At 31.4% G+C, this 26,587-nt stretch overlaps 1 protein-coding gene and 3 long non-coding RNA genes across 4 annotated transcripts; 2 read left to right on the top strand and 2 right to left on the bottom strand.

The window, feature by feature from the left end:
• Positions 1–3,491: 3,491 nt before the first annotated feature.
• On the top strand, positions 3,492–5,440 carry LOC139784924 (uncharacterized). Its single transcript, XM_071724094.1, has 5 exons — positions 3,492–3,723; positions 3,800–3,942; positions 4,037–4,103; positions 4,178–4,361; positions 5,117–5,440. The coding sequence occupies exons 2-5, from the start codon at positions 3,923–3,925 to the stop codon at positions 5,278–5,280; spliced, it is 435 nt and encodes a 144-aa protein (XP_071580195.1). The 5' UTR covers positions 3,492–3,723; positions 3,800–3,922; the 3' UTR covers positions 5,281–5,440.
• A 2,841-nt stretch (positions 5,441–8,281) lies between these two features.
• Positions 8,282–9,335, top strand: LOC139784925 (uncharacterized). Its single transcript, XR_011721722.1, has 3 exons — positions 8,282–8,654; positions 8,743–8,908; positions 8,988–9,335. It is a non-coding gene; the product is annotated as an uncharacterized lncRNA (long non-coding RNA).
• Positions 9,336–20,303: 10,968 nt separating this feature from the next.
• LOC139784920 (uncharacterized) lies at positions 20,304–23,173 on the bottom strand. The gene is made up of 2 exons (XR_011721721.1): positions 21,316–23,173; positions 20,304–20,580 (listed from the first exon to the last, which is right to left on the bottom strand). It is a non-coding gene; the product is annotated as an uncharacterized lncRNA (long non-coding RNA).
• A 12-nt stretch (positions 23,174–23,185) lies between these two features.
• Positions 23,186–24,433, bottom strand: LOC139784919 (uncharacterized). The gene is made up of 4 exons (XR_011721720.1): positions 24,209–24,433; positions 23,913–24,116; positions 23,619–23,776; positions 23,186–23,528 (listed from the first exon to the last, which is right to left on the bottom strand). It is a non-coding gene; the product is annotated as an uncharacterized lncRNA (long non-coding RNA).
• Positions 24,434–26,587: the final 2,154 nt, after the last annotated feature.

The following is a 26,587-nucleotide window of genomic DNA, read 5'->3' as shown; positions in this document are numbered from 1 at the left end:
TATTTTTGAGGGAGTTTGCCACTACACCGAAAAAATCGTATTCTTGATTTTAGAATAATTCCCTCTAAAGCTTTCTTCTAATCAAATATTCTAAAATTTTCCTCTAAAAGTTTCTTGTTAAGAATATCATTTAAAATAAAGAAAATATTCTAAAAGAAGCGCCGGTATAAACAAATTCTAGCCGTGCTCGCGCATGCGTTAGCATTACCCTGTGGCGCCCTGTGCTCTGTACGGCGCAGTACGGCGTGTTTTTCTCGTGTGTTCTTGTGTTTTCGTCCCGCGGTTATCCAAGGTTAAAAGCGAAGTATGGAAGAAGTACGAACATGGTTATTGAAGAACGGTTTGTCCGAGTTAGTCTGCCGTTTTGAAAGTAAGTATACAAATTGGATTTTTTATAGTACCTTAGCTAACAAGTGCGGGGAATCGTAAATCGGCCGCACGCGAGGAAGTTTGGCGTACGAGGCGAAGCCGAGTGTGACAATCCGAGCGATCGGCCGATTTACGACCCGCACATGTTGGTTATGATATTTTGTGTGACTTGTGACTGGAAATACGGCCCTTTCTAAAATCGCACCATGTGCGGGAAGGGCCGGATTACAGGCGCAGGTCGCACAAAATATATTGGTTATGTAATAATTAATTATGTAGTATGTAGGTTATGCAATATAGTACAGTCACATTTTTACATTGTTGTTTAATCTTTCATGTTTTAGATGAAAAAATTAATTCATTAAGAAGAGTAAGCGTTCTCACACAGGACCTAATACGAGAGTTAATACCTGAAGTTGGTCTTCGTGCCGATTTTGAAAACTGTTTGAACGATTTCAAGACAAGTCCATCAAAAGAGGTAAATTATGGATAATATAATATATAAATAATTATTTATATGGATAACTATATATTTATTTCGCGAACATCTTGCTAATGTTGACCTTGATACATGTAAAATATTGTAAGAGTAAAGATTGATACTTTTTTCAATTGGCAATATATAAGATCACTAATCAAGGTCATCGATGTGGTTAAATGAGAATTAACATTGAATATCAAAAATATTTAAGCTAATTTTTAATGACTATTTTTTTTGCTTTCAAAAAATAGATTTATTGGTTTCGATTTGTGACTCGACCCAACTTTGGGTCTTAAATACTTTTGCTAATACATAAAAACAATATAGAAATATATATGTATTTTAATTATTTAAATTAACCTCAAAAAACTAATGTAAAATTAATACATAAATATATGTTAATGAACATTCGACCTTAACATATATTTATGTAATATGCTTAATCTTATCATCATACCACGGACTTAAAAGAATTAAGAGCTTTTATTGGCTTATTTTACTACTCTGGTACATGGAAATCTTCGAACGTGGATGTACACCAGCTTTGGGAGAAAGAAAATGGTCTGTCGCTGTATCGGTGTGTAATGTCGAGAAATCGATTTACCTTTTTGTGTCAGTGCGTTAGATTTGACGATAAAGTAACACGAGACAAAAACGATAGACTAGCGCCTATACGAAAATTGTGGAGTATTTTTATAGAAAATTGTAAAAATTGTTACAATATTCACAACAAAACAACGGTAGATGAACAGCTGCTTAGCTTCCGCGGGAGATGTCCTTTTCGTATGTATATAAAATCCAAACCCGATAAATACGGTCTGAAAATAATAACGCTAAATGATGCAACTACATCGTATCTTTATCACGCTATCCCATATGTAGGCAAAATTACTTTAGAAGGGCGGCTGCCAGATGAAAGTATTCCAGAGTATTACTTCAGAAAGGTTACCGAACCAATTCACGGCACACATCGCACGGTAACGTGTGACAATTGGTTCACAGCTATTCCTTTATTGCATCGCTTTATGATGGAACCATATAATCTAACAATAACGGGCACAGTCCGCAAAAATAAGAGAGAGATACCTGCTGAGTTCAAAATAGCCTCAAAAACAATTCCAGATACTAAATTCGGCTTCTCAAGTAATACTCAAGTAACTTTGTTGTCGCACACTCCGAAAAAAAACAAAATTGTTTTAGTTGCGTCTACCTTCATGAAAACAACCGATGTAACAAATGGGAAACCGAATATTATTTTGCACTATAATAGCACAAAAGGAGGCACAGATACTTTCGATCAGTTATGTCATGCATACACTGTTACAAGAAGGACCAATCGTTGGCCGATGCGTTTTTTCTTTGGTATCCTAGACCAGGCTGCCGTTAACGCCCGAATTTTACTGACGTGTCTACAAGTAAATACTAATTCTCAAGAGAGATCTTCAGCCAAGATTTGCTTGCAAACATTAGCGCTATATTTGATAAAACCTTTCTTACAAACTCGCTTCGACAACTATTCCGTACGGCGTGATATAAAAATAGGTATAGCTGGCATTTTAAATGTTACTCTAACTGATGAGAATGAAGAAGAAAGGCCAGAGCTGCCATCAAAAATAAGGTGCTCATTATGCAAGCGTTCGAGAGATCGCAAAACAAAAATGCAGTGTCCTTCTTGTCTCAGGCCGATGTGTGACTTGCACCGCGCATATATTTGCATTGATTGTGCAGGTTTAGATTAATTTTATGAACATTTTTGGACTTTTCCACTTTATATTATACTTAGAAATACATGTTCTGTAATTCAAAACATTTTTTAATACGATTTATAAAAAATATGTATGCCTGCAGCGTTACTTATGATGTGCTTTTGTATGAAAAAAAATCACACTTTACATTGCAAAATAAATACCTTTTTTTAACAATTCAATATCGGTGTTTCTTTTTCCTTAAAATATACTATCTCAAGAGTACTCTGTTAAATTTTTAGGTCAAAATATTAAAAATTACAGATTTACGACTTATTTGTTTGGTACAAGCCAATATTTCAACTTTTTTGGCAATCTTAATTTTTTATACTATGTTGAAATTGAAATTTGAACAATATTAGCATTTTATACTCTTCTCTAGACCTTCAACAACATTGAAAAAAATTGTCATAACTAAAGATCAAAAAATGAATGAGTAAGGAGACATTTTTCATGCTGGGGTCTTTTAGACCCCTTAGTGAACTTACGAGATTCTTGAGAGGTGTGGCATTTAAGGGTTAATTATATTGATATGTAATTGTATACTTAATGATATTTTACTTATTTATAATAAATTTATATATAATTTATAGTTTACTAATTTTGATTTTTATTCTTTCACATTAAATTGATACACATTATTTTGTGACAATAAATATTAGTTTTTAACTATTTTGTTATATTAGAATTTTTTATTTTATGATATTTTTTATGATATTCTTTATGTTACGAAAGAAAATATGACGCTATAACTTTTGTTCAAGTTTTATATTTATATTTGTAATTATTTAATTTTTGATACTCTCTTCTTATATATTTTTAAATATTTTTTTGTCATTGGTATTTTTAAAAGAAATAAATCAGCTGATCAAGTAATTTGTTGCCTGATAACAACTTCTTATTTTTTATTTCTATAATATTATTCTATTTTGTAAGACTCAGGAAAACGAGACGAGGGATAAAAATTTAGAAGGTGAGAACTTTGAAGATTCCAGAGCTGGAAGCTCAATATCCGATACTGTGAAAGAGGGTGAAACATCTGGTAAGAAGAGGAGCAGCTCTAAGTCAAATTGTGGATCAAACAAACGTTTGGCTACTCTTAAAGGTTTTTCCCATTTAAAAGAACTGGTATATATGTTATTTTTTTTATTGCTCTGCATATCTTTCATTTTTCTGTATTTTTAATTATTGTTTGTTTTTATAGGATCTTGAAACATATTTTACAAATTTTGACCTGGCATCAGAGGCAGCAGTAAACAATTACAAGTTCAAAGGGACATTAAATGAAAAAGATCGAACTGCAATTACAAATGCCATTGTGCATGAAATGTTAAGAGTCAATTATGTGTAAGTACATAGTATAATGATTTTAAAGGAATATTTGTTTGTTGGTTCATTATATATTCTCCTATAAATAAATCTATTCTTTGTGGAATCGCAGGCCATCCCACTTTGAATACATAGAAGTTATTAAGAAGATTTGTACCCTTTTTCCTTCTGAAGATCCAGTAAGTTATTGTTTAGAAATTTTATTGCCAATGTTGCAATTACAGCCTTATTAAAAATTGTTTTTATTCTATAGGCCATTTATTATATTCCCCCTGACAAGACGCACAGAAATGCGCAGGGCAAGCTACCTAATAAGGTAAGGAATATTAAATATAATCTCCAAAAGAAAAACGCTGGAACTCTTCCTTCTGCTTCAGTGCAACATGCCTTTGACGCATTAGGAAAAATAAAAATTACTGCTCCAGCGAAATTAAAAGGTAAGGCCTTTTTTATTTGTAGTATTTCTGGAATCAAAATAGATTACATTTATATCCATTGAGTATTTTTCCATTTGTCTTAGGAATTAATTTATATTGTTTTTTTTTTTAAAGAAGTTAATAAATTTCCTGTAGGCCTATTCTGTAACTTCTAATGACAGTGTGTCGTTATTGTTATGTATCATTACGCACATATTTTGACATATTAAAAATGTAGATTCCAAGTTGACATTTATCACACGTAATGTATTATCGATGCAATACGCGATACAAATTTACTGAAAAAAATTAATTTTCTAGAATTTTTAATAAAAAAAAAGTAACATTTTTATATTTAACGTAAATGTGTGTGCAAGAATAAACAGTAATATCTGTGACATGCGATTTAAAAATAAAAAAAAAAACTTATCAGCTTTTTCAACATTTAATTTCCGATCTCTATGATCATTCCTATATGACGTTCCGACACTGCTTTGAGAATATGTCGTTTTTATGCTTTGTGCATTTATAATATGCATTCGCGTTTTCTACTAAAAATCTAAATAGAAATCTAATCGATAGATATTGATAGATAGATATAGCCTCATCAAAAAACATAACGCAACATAACGATAGCGATACGGTTGTTACAAGTTATAGAATAGATCCACAGATTGTTGTTATTAATTACAAACACGATTTACCTATATTTGTCAATTTATGTTGGATAATAAAACCACAAAATGTACAACAGCGTCCTTTCTTTCTTTTGTCAGGACTGCAAACCGTTGGTTTTAATGAACACTTGCATTCCTATGAAATTATACCTACTCCAGAATGGCTGTTAATAGAATATAAAGATCTCGTATCGTTTTATCCATCCACTGCTCATGTGGGGTCTGATGGAAATACTTATGTAATTTTTAGGTATATATTATAAGGTTATAGTTATAAGGTTATTATTTGTAAATGATTTGCGTTTATTCATAGTTTTTATAAATGATGTATCTTCTGTTTAAACATTTATAAGTTTATATTGTATCACATTTTGTGAGATACAAAATAAATTACGTATTCTATACGTGTCTGAACATTTGCAATTCTGTTTTTTGCATTTTTGATTGACTTTAATAATATATTTAAAAAATAAGGAATTTTGCAGGAATTAAAAATAAAGACTTAAATCGAATAAAAATTAAAAAATGACTTTATTTTTATCTTATTTAAGTCTTTATTTTTAATATTTTGTGTAATTCCTTATTTGTACAATATTTTACGCTATTTTTTTGTATTAGAAGAATATTCTAAAAAATTAGAATATAATATTAGAGGGATATATTCTATTTTTTAGAATATCCCTCTAATATTATATTAGAATATTTTATACTATTTATTAGAGGAAAGCCCTCTTATCTTTAGATTGTATACTTGGCGCGTATTTTAGTGGGAAATATTTTATTGTTTAGTGGGATATTCTTAAATCAAGAATATGATTTTTTCGGTGTACAATTTATGTCATGCAATTACTTATTTCACAATAAAAATAAAATATTTTGATCTAAAAATTTTAAATTCAAGAAAACAAAATTTTGAATATGGACCAAAAGAAATTGGAAATATCTCGGGTGAAATCACATCATTACATTTAGAAAAAAAACATTTAAGAATGTCAGCTACAGAAATGATGACATTTATTATGCATTTTCCTCTTATGGTTGGAGACTTAGTTCCATCTGATGATGAAGTCTGGAATTTTCTAATTAATTTTATTCAAATTATTGATATTATACTTTGCTTTCAAATTGACGAAGTGAACATTCTTTTATTAGAAAACAAAATTAAAAAACATAATAGTGATTACATTAAACTATTTAATGATACGTTGAAGCCTAAGTTTCATAATTTAACTCATTATCCAACAATTATTCGTCAATCTGGACCTTTAAGGAAATTCTGGTGTTTTAAATATGAGGCAAAGCATCGGCAATTTAAAGTGTACTCCCATTGTATCACTTCTCGAAAAAACATTTGTCTTACATTAAGTAAAAAATATGAATTACAATTTGCATATAAATTAATGAAAATTGAAAATCTAGCAAGTAAAACTTTTAAGTTCGATGATAAGTACAAAATATCGAGTAATTATTATTCTATTATTATTAAAAAATTAAACAATGTTAATGAAGGCGATATCAAATTGTATTCTCGTACAGAGTATAAAGGCGTTGAGTATAACAATACAAACAACTATATAGCAACTTGTGGAAGTTATGTTGAAATATATTTGATATTAGACATTATTTTATTTCGAAACGATGAAGTTTTATTTTTTTGTCAAAAGTTGCAAAGATTGCAATATAGGCAACATTTTTTTGCGTATGAAATTGATGAAACGATCTTAGGACAATTTTCTATAATATCTCCGAATGATATAATCGGACCTCCAGTTACTCTAATAAAAACTGCTAAAGGCAAATCAATGATACGGATAAAAAAATATTATAAATCTATTGCTTAAAATATTATACCTACTTCTATGTAAGAACAAAAAGTTGTAAATTAAGTAATGAATTGATGATATTTTATGTGATTTCTGTACAATTTCTGTTTTGCACGAATCATTATTCAGTATTTTCTGTCAACATTTTTTCTTTCCAAATTTTATTCTAAATTTTGTACTAAAAATGTCGGATTATATATGGTGGTGACGCGAAACAGAAATTAATGTTATAGCAATGTCAATGTCATTATTTATATTTTTAGTAATATTACAATATTATACTGACGGTCAAATTATATCCCGCAGCCAAACGTCACTCTGTGACTGTTATAGAATACAGATAATGGATGATATCTCTAAATCTAGCTGTCAAGATACTACACAGGAAGGAATGGACACCCATATAAATAATAATTCATTGGTACCTCAAGGCGTCGAAAATATCAATTCTACCGCTTCTTTGAACGAAAATATTTATCAGTATGATTTACCTCCAGTTTTCGAAAATTTTTCTTCGCAATTGACAGCTACGACAGCAAATTCACAAATTCATCAAAATCAGAATGAAAATTTGCAACATCCTGACAATGAAACTGCCCGACTAATACTCAAAAACTTAAGTTCTCCAAACGAATTAATTGCACAAGATACATTTCGACTATTAGAGGACAATAGAGACAGAGAGGAATTAAGATTGCTACTTCGAAGTTGGAATCAAGAAGAATTAGTGGATCATCTTCTAAGTAAGTAAATTTCTTGTGTACACCTATGTTTCAATATAAAATATACTTTTTTTTAGGGGAGAATGTTGTAATAAAAATACTTAAAATCATAAAGCAGCATCATATCGAAAAACTTCTGAAATCATTCGATCTTGGCACTCAAATATTATTCGAAGATAACTTGGAGAAGTGGAGAAATTCTTTAAACCTTCCGCTGGAAACACCAAATATGAATTTTTCCAACTTAAGCGGACCACCATCCCCAGCTCTATCAATAACTGAATCTGATGTGCCTTCGACATCGAGATCTCGTTTTTCACCTTATAGAAGATCGTCAACTCCATCAGACGAAACTACTATGATAACATTATCAACTATTTTAAATGAAACCCCAAAGGGCATTATGTTGGTAGAATACTACAAAAAATATGGAAAATTTGATGATGAACAAAGATCATTATTGATCAATACTTGTGCGAATTTTTTCGAAGAAAATAGTATTAAGATGTCGATGGCAGACAGTTATAGACTTGAAAAAGAAATATTAGAAAGATTTCCTACTGAAAAATTAGTAAGTTTATTTGAAATTTAGCGAAAAATGTTTCAAAACATAAGCGATGACTAGATAGAGTCAAGTAACCATTTTTTCATTAAAAAAGATCAGTATGGATATTTGTCTTTATAAAATTTGCTTTTATAGGAATAAGATTATCGAACAGGTAAACGCGGAAAATTATATATTAAACTTGCCAATTTAAAATCTTCTCTTAAAACAGCAGTTGGAAAACATATTTTGCCAAAAAAACCAGAAAGTTCAAAACTAACTCAACGGGATCAGAAAATCTTTGGTAAGTTCTTACAAGTTTAAAAATTATATGTCTAATGTCAATGATGTTAAATATTTTAGTTCCAGAAAACGATACGGAAAGTTGCATTAATGCACTCAAATTTGACAACCTGACATCAGAAGAATTTGACAACTGTTGGAAAGCATGTGGCCAACACCGATTAAAAGAAATAAACAGTGCTGCAAACACGGCAGCTATTTTTGAAAAGTGGCCCTTCTATAAAAAACCATCTGGCTTTAGATTGGTATATATTAAAACGGAAATATTATATCAACTATATTAAACGGAAATTTAGAACTGACAAACGAATTAATTCTTAAAATGTTTTACAGATTGACATGGATTTTAATGTCTTATTTGACACGGGAAATGGTCTGTTAAATAAGTGGGAGAGTTGCTTAAATAATCTTACATCGTTTTTATGCAAAGATAATCATGTAAAAGATAAATCCATAAAAGCATACCTACAAATGTTAAAACAGGAGACACTTTCTGAAAGTAAGTTATATTATTTTGTTAGAAATTTATATTTTTTCACTTGTAAACATTCTTTATTTATTTGACTTTATTTGTATAGATGGTCGTGATGCAATAGTTTTTTGGAGCCTCCACGGTTACTTGGTTCCAACCAACAAAATTGTGAAAAAAGATTTGACTGGCATAAAAAGTACCATAAAATTCACTATTAGAGATTCTCAAGAATCTTTTGTTTACTTTGGCAAATCTCATCAAGAAATAGAGGATCATCTTATGTATCTCAAAAATCAAAAACAGTGCATTCAACCCTTCATTATGTGTGTTGGCGAAGACATTTCAAGAATAACAGATATTTACGTGTATTTCGACGATGTTAAATATTCGTTTAACAGCTTTCTTAGGGCAGTTGATATATTATTTAAAACTTTTTATGTATTTAATTTAAATTTTCCGATTGAAAGTTCAATGTTTTGGAACTTTATTGAATTGAATTTTTTTGAAATTAAATCTAATAATTCCTTTTCCAAAGTTCACGTATTAATAGAAAATCTTAAAGCTGCATAAAAATATTAACCGAATCATTTTACCTTCTCATGTTGTTAGAAATACTCGAGTCACGTACTAGGTTTTCTTCCACGATAATACTTTATCGGGAATACTTTCAAGTTCAGTTGAGAACTGATCATTTGTGTCATGTTAATTGCTTTTGTCGTCCTTCGTCGTGATACTTGCTTTAGTCGTCTCGTGTCGTAATTGCTTTGGTCGTCTCTTGTCGTAATTAATCGCTAGTATCGTATTAATTACTAATGTCGTGGCATATTACGTTATTGTAAATTCATACACGAGTTCCGCGGTACGCGGTCATCATACAAATCAAGAAGCATATCAACGACCAAGTCAAAGGAAAAGAGAGACGTCGCATATTCTGTAGTCAACAGAATCTTTCGAGGACGACACGTATTGAGACGAGAAATTACCATTACTATCTTGGATTGGTAATCGTACAAGGATTTAACTCGTTGTGAATTCATGTTCTTGTGGATTTGTTGTGGTTTTCCTTTGCATTAAAGACTCATACTTCGCTTGTTTGATAAAAGCCTCTTGTACATATTATATATAACGAACTTTAGATTAATCCGATACATTATTATTGTCTAAAATACTGCGTTTACGACTCGATCTTTTTTATGTTATCTTAGTGATTAACAGTTTATGCGTTATATCAACCGTGCGAATTCTTTAACTTTTTATACTCGATTTCATTAACTTACGTTATTCTTGCGATAGTTTCCGTATTTCTTGCGATTAAGTATAAGGACTTAATTTACAAATATTTACTGTTTTCAGCAACGTATATGGAATAATTACATTGATGAATTCCAATGAAGAAGTTTATTTTTATTTAACCGATGGATAGATACCTACTGGTATACTGCCAATTTATAACATTATCTACTGGAATTCTTTCATAATTCTTTTATGGATAAGACTTGTTACGTTGAGATTTAACGTCTTTTGAAATATTTAGTTCACATTATTCCATATTCGTTAACTCAAACTGTATTAACCTTTCTTAATTATTTCTATATCATTTCAATTGTTTATTATAACAGATGTGTTGTTTTCGAAGATAATCCCTTTTAAAGGTTCTACACAAAAAGTAGATCATTTATTCCAGTTTACTTATTAAGATGATTTAATATAGTGAATATTCTTTCATACTTTATTCCTAGAATTTATCTGGAAATATTTCGTAAAAAAGGGATCTCAAGCTTAATTTAACATTTATGATAAGATTTTGTTAAACGAAGGGAATATCTTCTTCATAATTTCATGCATTGAATTTATATATCTGACTTGTCATTGATGTTCTTTAACTGAACGAAATACTTGATTGTTTTATGAACTCAGTAAACTTACTATTCTCGTTCTAATTGAATATCGTTTCTCCTTCTCCACCATCCTTGTTTCACGCAATATTCTGGGGCGTGTACACATGTAATATAATATACACATATCTATACAGAATAATATAGATATTTAATAAAATTCTTATTTTGTATTCTGTTATCTAAAGATCAGTTTTATGGCTGTTTTTTTATTTCATTTTCGATTAACTTTTTATTTAATTTCGAACGGTTTTATAATCGTATTTTTAAGAATAAGTTATCAGTTCAAATTAGTCATAGATGGATTAGTACCTACTATTAGTATAAGCAGAAATACATTTAATATTATTACATTTATTACAATATTATATAAATTTAATATTAGTATTAATAATAATGTATGTATTTAATAACTCAATATCTGATTTAATTACTTTATATTACTTTATTCTTTATAACTACGTTCATTACCGTAAAATAGTATGTTTCAGTATGTCATTGCATTAATAAATTTTGTAAAACATAATTTAAAAATTCTGTAAAAGTGATAAATCTGTTAATTAATTAATAATAAATTAACAGATTTAACAGTTGTTTTTTGCATTTTAATAAAGTATTTTAAATTTATGATAAAATTATTTAATGCCACAATGCCGTAGGGGAGACCGGGGCTAAAAGGTCAACGGGGTTGAAGCGTCAAATCAAATATCTCGGAACCTGTATATTGTGTGAACTCGCTATTAACATTGTAAACGCTGCTTATGGTACCCATGTGACCAACGGAGTTTCGGCAGGTTACCTGCCGTATTATGATTTTTACGAGGGCAAACGTGTTTTCGGAAGGTGAAAGTTACATTTTCTGCGCGTGGAAATTTTGTAATATCTGCAATAATATTTGCTCTCCAAATCTCGAGGTACGTGATTATAAAGAGTAATGCATGCTGAACACGAATCCAGTGTAGTTTTTTCATTATCGTTGATGTCTAATATTTGGTGGGCGATCAAACCTGAAACTTGTGTTTGGGGCTAATCGGTCAGTAAGCAGTCCAGATGCATTTCCAAGGCATTTCCGGGCATTTCCAGGCTCACTGCATATGGAATATGGATGAGACGGGAATTACAACCGTTCAGACACCGAATAGAGTCATCGGACGTCGAGGAGTGAAACAAGTCGGGCGAGTGACTTCTGCGGAAAGAGGAACCCTCGTAACTATTTTTTAATAATGTTTCGCATAAAAATTTTAAATAAATTTTTATATTTTTCTCTTAAAAAACAATTATTAAAATGTATCCTATTATTTTTCAGGATTAGATGTACGTGTATGTATTGAAAATGCAGTGTGACGTTTAAACCCCGGCATTTTTGAGATTTCAATTTTTCCACCGTTGTCGTTTTTGCTCTATACCGGTTAAACAAAGCGACGTAGACAAAAATTTTCTATATAAATTTTGTAGCTAAAGGTTCACTCTTTACAGTGGTATACCACATTTAACTAAAATTATTTATTTTGTTGTTAAAAATCGGCACCGAAAAAAAACTGACCTTTTAGCCCCGGTCTCCCCTACTCAAATATATTAAAATATATTACTTTACAATATCAATAAATGTAATTGTAATGTAATAATCAATAAACATAATTGTAATGTAATTAATAATCAATAAATGTAATTGTTATGGGATTAAGAGCCAGTTTTTCAATAGTCGCTTTTAACTCTAATTTTAGCTTAACTCACTTCGTCTCTTTGTAACTATAGTTAGAAAGAGACAAATAATATAATTGAGTAATACATTTAATATTATTAGTATTAATGTATATATTTATTAATTTGGTGAATAACTTAGGGCCAGTTTTTCAATAATCGTTCAAACTGAAGTTTAGCTAAACTCACTCTTCATCTTTTTCTAAAAGGGATATATCCTTTTAGAAGGGATATATCCCTTTTAGAAAAAGATGAAGAGTGAGTTTAGCTAAACTTCAGTTTGAACGACTATTGAAAAACTGGCCCTAAGTTATTCACCAAATTAATAAATATATACATTAATACTAATAATATTAAATGTATTACTCAATTATATTATTCATTGATTCAATGAATAATAATTTCAATAATCTATAAAAAAATTCGTTGTCTCAACAAAGTTTTTTAATTAATCTACGAAAAAATTCATTAATACAATGAATAAATCAATCATATTATTACGTAATATCAAAAAACGTGGTCATAAAGTAATTAGATCATTCATCAAATTGATGATTACATACATTAATACTAATGAAATCTAATGTATTATTCAGTTACATTATTCATTGACTCAATAAAGTTTTTTAATCAATTTATTTAAAATATTTATTGTTTTAATAAAGCTTTTTAATAAATCTATGAAAAAAGTCATTAATACAGTGAACTAGTCAGTTATATCATTTCATATTATCAATAAACGTGATCATAAAGTAATGAAATCATTAATCAAATTAACGATTACATGCATTAATAATAATAAAGTCGTATGCATGATTCAATTACATTATTCATTGACTCAATAAAGTTTTCCGTTAATATAATAAATCCATGACAGATTTTTCAATGTACATATTTATTGTTACAATAAATTGTAGTAATAGTTTAATATTCAAATTATTCTTTTATAAACTATAAATCATTATGATAATAAAATAATTCTTTGGACCAATTTTAATGAATTTTTTATTACTACAATGAATGCTTTTATTGCATTCATGTACAGTTTTGGTTTAGTGTAATGTTTCCACAGCACAGTCAACTGACTATGACACCAATGATGATTCAACAGACGAAGACTTTGATTAATAATTTACATTATACATTTTTTATTTAATAATTTTATTAAACTTGACTCACTGACTCACGATACGTCAGAGTGACAGGTACATTTTAACACTGCGACTTACTGGTCTGTAATGCTCCAAAGGACAATCGAATTTGAATTTCTCCTTTCTTCCTGGTCTTCCAACCCGGGTGTTAAGCCTCGAAGATGCGATCGATTCGGAGCAATTGCATACTGGCATATCCACAGCCTGACAGATTACCGAACATTCGTATGATTTTTATTTCATTGATTTGACTGCGCTTTTCTACTGATCGACTATATTATTTTATCGCGTTTGACTGTAATTTATATCGTCTGAAATTTTCATGTATTTTAATTTTGTTTACACGCTGAAGATGACACAAAGAAAGTGTCGAAACGTCCAAATATGTATTAACTAATATATTTTATCCTATTGACTATATTTTGATTGCGCATTAATTACCGCGCGTGGTTCCGATTGTCTCTCTCACTTTCCTTTATTTGATTTATTCAGGAAAGCCTATACTTAGTTTATTATTATTAAACTTATTTTGATAAATGCATATTTATTATACATCTTTTAGTTTTTATTTGAGCTCCTACTAATAATTTTCTAAATTTTAAATTTACAGTAAATAAAAAAGAACTATCTATAATTATTTAAACATAAATTTTTTGTTCTATTCTTGATATTTATTAACTTTATTTTATTTCTAATTTATAATTAACCGTCATGACAAAAAATGTATCTATTTTTGTTTTTTAAACGTCTTTTTTAACATTTATGTTTGCCATATTGAATCCGCCATTTTTATTTGTCATTTTGATCTTGGATTCGTAATCAGCGACCTCAAAAACCCCCCGTTACCAAATTTCGTACAAATTGAAAACCGCTTTCATATTTTGACCAGGTTTTTGGGATTTGGAACCACTCGGCGCCGTAGTCTTAAGGACGTTCTCTTGTTATAATCTCTCTCAAAAGTTCCGCGCGCCGGGCGAGAGAGACTGCTGTACGCAGTGCTTCTCTGGAGAGGGGAACTTTTTGCTATGGTTGTACGCGCACACATAGTGACGCTCTATCTGTATACGCGACACTAGCTTGTAGTCCGAGAGCTGAGGGACAAAAAATGCAACAGTTTTATAAAGGCTGATATTTTAACATTAGGTCATGTAACGGTTGTACATCAATAGCCTGCCGTCAGTCAGCCAGTTTCGTTAGCAACTGGCGCGGGGGCGGGTCCAAACTTGTAAAAAAAACATGTATGTCGCAACTGTTTTATAAAATCTGAAAATTAGTTTGTAGATAGTAAGTTAACTAACAAACTATGTGGGTATGGTCAGTCAGCAAAATATTGCAACGGTACGCGTCAGCAGCGCGCTGAAGTCATCGAAAAATTTTAGTTGGTGAAAGTGTTTTATAAAATCTAAAATTTTGCATACAATTAGTGAATATTATTTAAAACAAGAAAAACATAGTCAGTCAGAATTTTTATGTAACAAACGCCGTCAGCAGGCAATAGAAGGGCGCGCCGCGCGCTTGATTTATATAATGCGCTCGATGGCGCGTGCTGATTATATTTAATAATAAAATAAATTATGGTGCCACTACTGCATATCCACCGATTAATCAAGCAGCATCTTGGCCTTCAACAGCAGCAAGCAGCGGCAGCGGTAAGTAGAACGCCTGTGTCACAATTTTAACTTAAAGATGTATACTTTATATACCCCGAAGGGGCCTTAAAGGGGGTTTTGAAGGGACGTACCCAACCCTATCATTTCCTCCTTTACCATTACCATTTCCTTTGGACCAACGGTTTAACGTCTCTTCCGAAAGACGGAGCCCAGTTTTCCATCTAGGGATACCACCGCTAGATGGGGGGGCAGCGTTTTTTCCTGAGAAAATCTCATCGGTCTAGCGGGATTCGAACCCGGTTATTGCGACTGCTCCGGATTACGAATCTGGCGCTCTACCCACTAGACCAGCCGTCTCCCCACAATTTTAACTTAATATTTAATTATTTATGTATCTATTTACTCATTGATGAAAACGAGCTTTTGATAAGAAATGCAAATGAAATTATAAGAATATCGAACGTGACAGAAGTAATACAAAATAGTGTTGATATGTAAATAACATATTAATAGCCAATAATCACGGTGAGAGATAAAATCATGACAAAAATTAAGACAAATTTAAAAGAAAGTTTGTCTTGATTTGTTTATACGCGGAAGGCAGAAAATTATCTATCTATTTTATATTTATTTATTTATGTATAAACAGGATTCAGAGATGTATAGCGGGATTTATCAATCGTCGAATGTCAATCGTATTAATTAGCGGGAAATTTTTTTGATCTTTCAGGCAAATGCAGCTGCATCGCAGAAACGAGCGCGCACATGTATCACTGCTGACCATCTAAAAATACTACAGACACATTTCGATATTAATAATTCTCCTGCCCGCGGAAAACAGTTAAATATGAACTTTATATGGACCTTAATAAAATCTCCATTTAAATTTTATTTGATTTAAATTAATGCTGAATAACTGCATTAATATGGCTTATATTTGTTCTATATATAAAACTTAATTAAGAATATAAGAAGAAATGCCGATATACATTTCGATTAAAAATCTCGAACATATGAATACATGTCGTATATTCTTAATCGACGTGTATACTCGTACGTATGTTTCGTAGTATACAAAGTATATATACGTACTTCTTACAGTATCATTTCATCATCAAAATATTCGTATCTAATTTGGCTTAATAAGGATTTAATTAGCTAATATATTCAATTTAAATATTAATCTTATTGAAACCATATATGAAATTAATAAGTTGTACATTTTATTCAAATTTCATTAAATTCAAATAAAACTTTTATATGTTCTTAATATGTTGAATTCAAATAAGACCTTTATATATTCTTAATAAGTTCTAAATCTAATTTAAATTTAATTAAATTCAAATAAGACCTTTATACGTTCTTAATGAGGCTTTTAAGGCACAGCGCGCGCGCACCTGGGGCTGAATCCTTGAATTTATTCGCAAGAAAAACGTATGCGGAAATTCTGCTCTTATAAAAAAGTTGCAAGTTGATTAACTAAAAGCCATGCGATCAACTTGCAACTTTTCTGTAAGAGTAGAATTTGCGCATACCTTTCTCTTGCAAATAAATTCAAAAATCCAGCCCCTGTTGTAGCTTGCCGAAATTTTGCGGTTTCAATCAACAGGCAATGTTTTTCAAACGTTTTGTAATATGTGTTTAAAACTGATTTTCAAATATTTTTCAAACGTTTAAAAAACATTGTCTGCTAATTAGGATAATAATGGGATTAGAGAATATGGTATCAACAGAGAATGAGTTATAAGTTATAAGATAAAAAAAAACGTTTATAAATTACAATTATTGTGTTTATATTGGTTTGCTTTAAATCCAGTGGTACAAAAAGAAGATAAGTAAACTTCTGATAAAATTAACGAAATGCGCAACACTTGCGCAGTAATCGAATACATAAAAACAAATATTAATCGCTAGCAACAAAAAGATTGATGCAGTTGCACAAAATATTAATCACCATAAAAACCAAGAATACAATTTGCTAGCTCAAAAGAATAAAAATAGAGACATTTTTTATATACTTAATCAAACTGAACCCTTATGGAAAAATACACTCAACTTTTGGTGTTAACCGTTAAAAAAACACCATAGAAAAACTATTAAAGTTGGGTGTGATTTCGGACCAATTGAAGGTTAACCATTATTTGAAGGTTAATCTTCAATTGGCGGTCCGAAATCACACCCAACTTTAAGAGTTTTTCTTCGGATGATGGTTAACCTTCAAGTGATAGTTAACCTTCAATTAATGATTAATCCTTAAAAAATGACGGTATAAACCCTAAAAATATGAACCCTCAAATGAAAGTAACAAATATGGCGTTCCAATGAGAATCTCTTAAGGAGAGTGGTTAGTCAAATCAATTTGATAAGAATTAGTTCAATGAAGAATATTCGTCTATGAGAATCTGTCGTCCATATATGCCAAAGTTGAAGATAATCGTCTGCATGGTTGTCGAGTAATTAATTATCAGTACAAAATTACCTTTTTCAAAAAAGGTAAAAAAAGGGCGCCAAGTACACGCGTGGTTGTTACCTCGGAAAAAAACCAAGTGGTAGTATCATTAATTTTATCTCACAAAATTGTCTCACAAAAATTGTCTCACAAAATTGTCTGACAAAAATTGTCTCACAAAATTATTAAATTACAAAATTGTTACTTTATTCAATCCAAGTGATATCTATCTCGAAAAAACCTAAATAACAAGTGGTATCTATTTAAAAAAAAATATGTGAAATCTTTTAATACTGCGCCAATTACAAAGAGAGAATATATATATATATATATATATTACAGGTATATTACAGGTATATATATATATATATATATACCTTATAACAAAATTATTATTATATCACGAAATTGCGTTACCAAACTCAATCCAAGTGATATATATATTTCAAAAAAATATATGAAATCTTTAAATTACGCCAACTACAAAGAGAATATATATATTGCTTTGAAAAATAATTGTAGTGCAACTACTCTTAAAAAATAAAACAAAATTGTGTTACCTAACTCAACCCAAGTGGTATGTATCTTTGTATTCCTGAGGATCTTTCTATCAACCCAAGTGGTAGTAGTTTTAATTCTCCTTGATAAAATTATAATATTACAAAGAATCATTTAATCATTTTAATCACAAAGAATTAAAGAGGTAACATTATAAAATAAAAATATTTAATTAAAATAAAATAAAATAATTTTTCTTGTAAAAAACTTGGCGCTGCTTTTTTAAAGTCTATCCAGACAAATTTGCATCGCGTATAAACATAAGCGTAAGAAATTGATTGGTTCAGATATATGTGCAAAAGGAAATAGACCAATCTATCTCTTTATGCATATGCTTATGCACCTATGCAAGTTTGTCTGGTTTAACCTTAAAAAAGCAGCGCCAAGTTTTTTACAAGAAAAATTATTTTATTTTATTTTAATTAAATATTTTTATTTTATAATGTTACCTCTTTAATTCTTTGTGATTAAAATGATTAAATGATTCTTTGTAATATTATAATTTTATCAAGGAGAATTAAAACTACTACCACTTGGGTTGATAGAAAGATCCTCAGGAATACAAAGATACATACCACTTGGGTTGAGTTAGGTAACACAATTTTGTTTTATTTTTAAGAGTAGTTGCACTACAATTATTTTTCAAAGCAATATATATATTCTCTTTGTAGTTGGCGTAATTTAAAGATTTCATATATTTTTTTGAAATATATATATCACTTGGATTGAGTTGGTAACGCAATTTCGTGATATAATAATAATTTTGTTATAAGGTATATATATATATATATATATACCTGTAATATACCTGTAATATATATATATATATATATATATATATATTCTCTCTTTGTAATTGGCGCAGTATTAAAAGATTTCACATATTTTTTTTTTAAATAGATACCACTTGTTATTTAGGTTTTTTCGAGATAGATATCACTTGGATTGAATAAAGTAACAATTTTGTAATTTAATAATTTTGTGAGACAATTTTTGTCAGACAATTTTGTGAGACAATTTTTGTGAGACAATTTTGTGAGATAAAATTAATGATACTACCACTTGGTTTTTTTCCGAGGTAACAACCACGCGTGTACTTGGCGCCCTTTTTTTACCTTTTTTGAAAAAGGTAATTTTGTACTGATATCATGCATTTTGTAGTGTTACGCATCCTCTTCTAACTAGTCTTATAAAGAATATATCTTACAAACAGTATGTACAGATTGTAAAGCTAAAGGTGTTACAGACTATTATTTCTAAGAAAATAGATTTTTTTAAATAACATGTAGACATGATACAAATAAAACAAATTTATTCTTTATGTTTTTTTGTACTTTTAAGTACTCTGCATTTAAAAATAATTTACATTGGTTTCATCCATTTGTATCATGTCTATTTGTTATTTTAAAAAATTTGGCAATTATACCGTTCAATAAAGCAAAGTTTCAGCTTTAAGAATCTGTTTTTTGAATTGCAATACGATGATTTTTAAGGAAGTTATGAGCAATCAAAGTCAAAATGCTCATTTCTTATTCAATCCACGATAAAAAACCTTCAAAAGTAGATATTTCAAGCTTTAAAATCCTTTTTTTAAATTTAAATTTTATTCGTTTTTAACAAAGTTACAGCTGCTTGAATTTTGCCTATTTTTAAAGATAAATTTAGTGTTCTTTTAAAATACCTGACACATTGAAGATAATGAAAGTGCTTCTAGCATGCTCGGATTTTAGATTTCGAATATGCAACAAAATCAATATGTGTTTCTTCAGAAAAATGCATCAACATTGGTTAGCGCTTAAACGTTAAATTTTCTTTTCCTGCGTTAAAAACTAAAGCTACGATTTATTTAAACATTATTGGTGCAATAACTAGGTAAAACATCAATTTAAACATACATGTGTAGTTTAGACAGGATATAAATCCAGGTCAGAATTACAAATTTCTTGAATGTACCAGCATTTAATTATACAGTAAATAATAAATTTATTTACAGTTACAATAGATTATACATATTAAATAAAACTTGATTTGGTAAGTATGAAGTAAATAACAATATAATAGTTTTATTAAATGTTTATTTAGCAATTATGTTTTCATGTATGTATAAGAAACGTAGCATATTCACATATTCACTTTGTATGTGTGTGTTCATATGTGTATGGTCAGAGGTACGAATATATAATACTGACGGGTTATATTACTGCTTAAAAATACGGCTTAAAAATAATTATGTTACTGTCTCGGTCTTCTGCCTCGTCTACCCCAATGGTAGTTAGCTGACGACATCTTTCTTCTTGTCGTCGTATCCCCGCGGCTCTGCCTCTTGGTCTTCGAACTGTAAATATGCTCATGTACCATAGCGTTTGGTCCAAAGCGTTTGGTCTGCACTATGCGATCGTGTTCTTCTCTATTATTGACAATGCGATCAAGTGCGATTTTTTGCGCATTTTTATTACAGACGTTCTTCATTACATTAACATAACAAAGTCTATACTTTCAAGGTACATGATGATCGTTTTAAAATGGTGTCTACCTGTGAGATCTTTAAGGATTATGCGCAGTGTTCAAGCTCCCGCACGGAGCACATTAAGCTAAATTAGTCTTCGTTATTTTATTTTTATCTTGCAAATTGTCTTTATTTGTTCTCTCTCTCGCGAGCTTACCGATTATTAATATCGAGTCGCCGCAAGCGCTTGGACACTTCGATAAGATTAAAGCGATCACAGACAGAGGCATTCCGGTAAACGAAACGCCGCGAACACCCCAATAGATACAGAGGCTAATACTTCTTTTCTTTTTTTTTAAGGATTTCTAATGATATCCCCTGGTGGAAATCTTCTCATGGGTAGGCAAAAAAGTCCCAATTCTCCCCATGAGTATCTTCCCTTTTTTGCCTACTTATGAGAAGATTTCCACCAGGGTAATGAAAGATCAATGTGTAATATTGTTTATCGCTGTAGTTTATTTTAATGTGTCTGTTTTGTAATTAATATCTTTATAATGCGTAATTACAAAATAAATTGATAGTGAAGTTACTAATTAAAATATAAAGAATTATAATTTTGCCTACCCTTTTTGCCTACCCATGAGAAGATTTCCACCAGGGTCCGTACCGCACGTAGGGCGTTCCCGTCGTTGCAAAACCGTTTCACGACTCGGAGGCTGCAAATGTAGCGAGTCGAGTTTGTAACGCAAGCTCCGTGTCCCAATTCGTTCTAGATGCGCTCCTCTCTACCTTATGTAATACATTACTCGCGTAAAGTATCGCGCAATTGTAATTGTACGTTATAATATGTAGTACAAATAGAGAATATACCGCGCGCGCGTGATGTAAAATTGTAAGAGTAGACCTAAAAGGTAGTAAAATCGTAAAACGTAAATATCGTAGAAAAGTTTCGCGAAAAAGCAAAGGCTCGTTCCAAAACAATAGCGGAAGGCTTATGAAATAGAATAAGAAAGCATTTATACTTCTAGTAGACCGTCGTGTTATAGTTCTGAAGGCACTGTTCAAAAGTTTATTACATTTCTTGGAATAACGGGTCTTCGCAAAACACCTCTTCGAATGGTGCGACAAGGAGAGTCGTTATAAACATCGACATGACCATTGCACACGCCTCCTTCGGTCTATATCACAAAATTCAAAATAGAGTAGTCTCAACTTGACAGCCTGTGCCACAATGTCAATGCCATATTTGTCGGGTCTGTGATCGCTTAGGAATTATCGTGAGCTAGCAAAAATCGATGGTCAGAATTCAGGCTTATGATACGCAATGGCCGGTGCATTTCCATTAATTATGTCAAATCAATATCGTATCATTATATTACACAAACGCTTATTAATTTAGAGGCACATTGCTAAGGGTCTCGGTTTTTTTTCTTTTCAAGTTGCTCCCTACATTAATGAACTTATGACAATTAGCTAATTACGATTATTCAATACGTCAGCGATTTGGCATATATGTATATATATATATATATATATAGAAGAGAGAAGTGTGTGTGACGAACGAACGGTGGATATCTTTCTTGAAAAGAACATTAATGTGTGTCAAGGTAGTTTAAAGACAATATTTGAGCTCGGAATTTCTTAAAATTAAGCGTAAAAAAATGCCATGTGCATAAAAATAATAAGACAACTCTCTACAGATGCTATAACGATCCCGCTATCGGATTTCCTTACCTAAGCAGGAAAACTTTGGCTACTGCTACACGCTATTTGTACTTCGGCGAAAAAGAGCCGAATTTACGATTCTTGCTAAGAACACCGATTGCGCATTTAGAAGAAAAAAGAACGGTACGCAGCACACACAGTACCTAAACCAGCAACAGATCATTTATATGTTCAGGAAGACCTTAACAGTACTATATATGCTCACGCTTTAATAAATCTGAATTCTACGCACAACGATTGTAATGTCAGAGAAGCATTTACTGTACTCAGAGAGTGTACTTTTTGCCGGAATGTTTAAACGTGATATTTCTTTTCTTTTCTTTTCTTTTTATATTCACACACAGCACTGGACTATTTGCGTTATTCGCGCTCATAAATTATTTAAAAGCTCTTAGTCTTTTGAACATTAAAGTCCAGAATGCTGCTCTGAGATATGAATGCTCTACAGAATGTACATAGTAGACAGCAAAAGCGTCTATACCACAGGATGTTCACATTTGCTCTGATGCAAAATATCGTTTTCTTTTTTTTTCTCGAGCTACAAAAATCAGGCTGATGCAATGGCAGATACTATGTAGATATATAAAAGTTAGCTTTACAACATGTAATTAACTTTACAACATGTAAAACCTGATAAAGTTCTTAAAAAATCTGAAGAACATTCCCTGAATAAGATCAATCACACGACAATTCAGTCCTCTCTAAGTATCGTACTTTGATCGTAGAACGCATCAAATAATTTCTTTAAGGGAATCAAAATTTTCTAAAGTAATATGTATATAATCAATGATATATTCTCATGAATGTGTGGGTCCGTCATGGTACCAGCCTGGATCCGGCCAATCAAATCATGTGATTCCGTAGAGTCTAGACACAGACATTTCTCTTCCGCATTCGTACAGATGAGCCACTTAAGATAGATCACAAAAAGTACGGAGTGGGCATTAGAGGTGGGATTACTCTCTCGGAATCAGGCACTGCCTGGAACAGCACTGGTGATCTCTGATCCACTGTCGTGAACTGCATGATACTAGCTATGTTACCACATCGATAACAATAATTTGGGACCGACCACACTGTGACGAGTTTGTCATTAAACATGTACCTATAACCTGCATGATAAAAATATGCGTCATCAATACATACTTCCGAGATATTTAAAAAAATCTGCGACAGAAATATTTGAGCAAAGACATACCTACCTGAACTAATTGGTGCGCCCTACAGATGAGTTTAAGATCATTCACTTCCATGAACATGTAAGTCACTTTGCTGCCAAACAGCCAGCCTGCACCACGCGGACTTACTGTCCATGTTTCTACATCTTCTGGATCGGACCAGACCAAATCACAGAAAGCACCTGTAATATGGCAATTAAGCAACGATATTTTATTATTATTGTATTATTATTGTACAATAACAGTAAATATCCAGTCATGTAACTTTTAATTATTATGTAACTTTTGCAATGACATATCACTTTATACAATTAATACCTTTGTGTGGAATCTCTTGATTTCTTTCAATCGTTCTAATTTGATCTAGTGTTCTAATAGCTGGAGACAATCCACCGTGTACACAAAGAACCTGTTCATCAATTAACTAAAACAGAATTTTATTCGAGCGTAATCAAAAGTGGAGTTATACCCTACAACAGTACTTCCACGCATTAGCATTGCCGTACTTGTTTTGGCATTCATCTAGAACAGAAAATGAAGAGACCAATGAAATCAAAGCTTTATTATACACAAATAAAAAAAGCCCAGAAAAGAAAGTATCGTTGCGCACTTACCGTAAAATCCAAATAAACGTGCGTGATTTGTCTAGTTTCGTGATTACCGCGTAGTAACGTTATCCTGTCGGACCATTTAGCTTTAAGTGTGAGCAGACGAGTAAACGTTTCTAAGCTAGCCCCGATCGACAAAATCTCCCAGGAATATGTAATTTGTATCTGGCACGGGGCCACCGTTACGAAACAGTTCCTCTAAATCATAGAACTGTAACAGCACAAAAACATGAACAATCTGATGTATATTAATATATACCCGCGTGTACCCGGGTGACGTTTCCGAACGCAGCCTTATGCACATAGGTTAACTGGTTAACTGACTGTCTATGATGACTGTGACAGCGCGCTGCACTGTCTGCACTGTCTGCACTGCACTGCACTGCACTGCACTGCACTGCGATACTAACGCCGGCAGCCGCCAGTGTCGAAAAAGTGAAAGTGACGTTTTCTCTGTAGACATATATATATTGAATGAGAGCGTCGACGTATCTTAACGACGACGTATCTTAATATAAAATTTTCACATTTCGACTTTTGCTCGCAATATCTCCGCTCGTAGGGCACGTAGCGGAAAAATGAAAAGAACGGACCCCCCCCAAATCGACCCCAAGCTATCGATCAAGCCTATTTAGAACTTGATCCGTTCACTCGTTATCGAGATCTCAACATTTCGAGTACTTGCAAATCGTCGCGTCGCGTAAAAGAGTCACGGTCTGTCTCGCTCCGCGTGTACTTGGCGCGAGACACTACCGTGTCTCTTGATTGAAGTTATACTCTTGTCTCTCTCTTATACACGGGCGACACAGCAAAAATGTTACCTAACCTGTAATGTAACTCTCGAAAGCACATTAAAAATGATAATAATTTAGTGAAAATAGGTGCAAATAACTCTTTACATATTTAGGAAAAACTTTCGCGAAGATTGAAATGATTCGTCTTTATAGTTATCAAGAAATTGTAAAAATAAAAAAAACAGGACCACATTTATTATTTCCACATTTCAATGTGGATAATAACGTATTTGGGTTTCAATTGTACAAACAACTCTTTTTAAACCTTAAGAAACAGCAATTAAATGCATTCCACATATTTATTTGCTAAAATTCGTTTATTTCACGCGACGAAAATCTAACCTATATGCTTTCCCCCTACCGCGCCGCCTGCCTCGCACCGAGAACTAACCAACCTCCTTAAGGACTCCGCTCGCTGAACCGGATTCCTCGCCTCGATCCTCCCTCTCGGACGCTAGCTGCCACAGCTCTCCCTTTCCTGGCGGTGAGCTCTCCCTGGTGATCCGACTCTCGCTCGGTTAGTCTCCAGAACACGCGCCGCAACGATCAATCCGTCAAGAAAGAAATAACGGACTCGACACGTTCGAAGAAACGCAAGCAAGTGCGGCCATGACACCTAACGAGTGAGGAAGGAGGCGGGGGCTCTTTGAGAGTGGCGACTCGCGCGTCGCGCCATCTAATGTGAAACAATCGGGCGTTGTAAAACGCGAAAAGAATTCGAGCGCAATATCTGAACAAATTATTTAATTTTTAATAAGTCCAATTATTAATATTTATTTTTATAATTGAACTTATTTTTTATTTTGATAAAAGTAAATACAAATATCTTATTGTATTAATATTTAATATTAATAATTTAATTAGTTGCTTAATTTAACTTCTTGTTTAATAAATAAGCGGATGTAGTACTGAAAATGTACCTATTATATAATATTTTAATTTTCAAAATTGTCAAATTACAAACAGGAATTTTGTTGTGACTTTTACAGTTATAAAGTAACTATTTAATGGAAATGGAAGCCTAAAAAAATTAATATTGTAACGCAATTATTATAATACTCAAATTATAAAATATTTACATTATTCATGTCTGCCAATACAATATAATTTTTTATTCATATTGCATTCTATATAATGGCAATGTTATTATATATTTGACAGGCAAATCAAAATAGCTTTGAATCGATATCGAAATGATGAAATATCCATGTCTTAACAGAAAATACATAATTTGCCTGTTTTTCGATACATATATATTTAAAATGATTAAAAACCCACATAGCATGCATATCAAAAAGACGTCCCGAAGATATCCCGAGAAGATATCCTATCTCCTAAATATATCTTCGGGATATCTTCTGGACGTCTTTTTGATATGCATGCTATGTGGGAAGCCAATGACCTACATAACTAAAACTGAAATTATAAAATATATGTACGATGTAGACAGTATAAAATAATTAACATAATTAAACATGCAGATTTGTGGTTGATAATGACAAAATTCAATAATAAACCTATAACCTAACAGACTACAACGCAAGACTAACATAACTCGCAGGTTTATTAAAATTTTATGAATCACAATTTT

This window comes from Temnothorax nylanderi, unplaced genomic scaffold (assembly GCF_030848795.1).
Source record: "Temnothorax nylanderi isolate EJ_2023f unplaced genomic scaffold, tnyl_v1.0 TNYL_tig0705_pilon, whole genome shotgun sequence".
Lineage (NCBI taxonomy): Eukaryota > Metazoa > Arthropoda > Insecta > Hymenoptera > Formicidae > Temnothorax > Temnothorax nylanderi.
The sequence above is the reverse complement of the archived record's forward strand: the minus strand, read 5'-3'. Positions and strand labels throughout refer to the sequence as shown.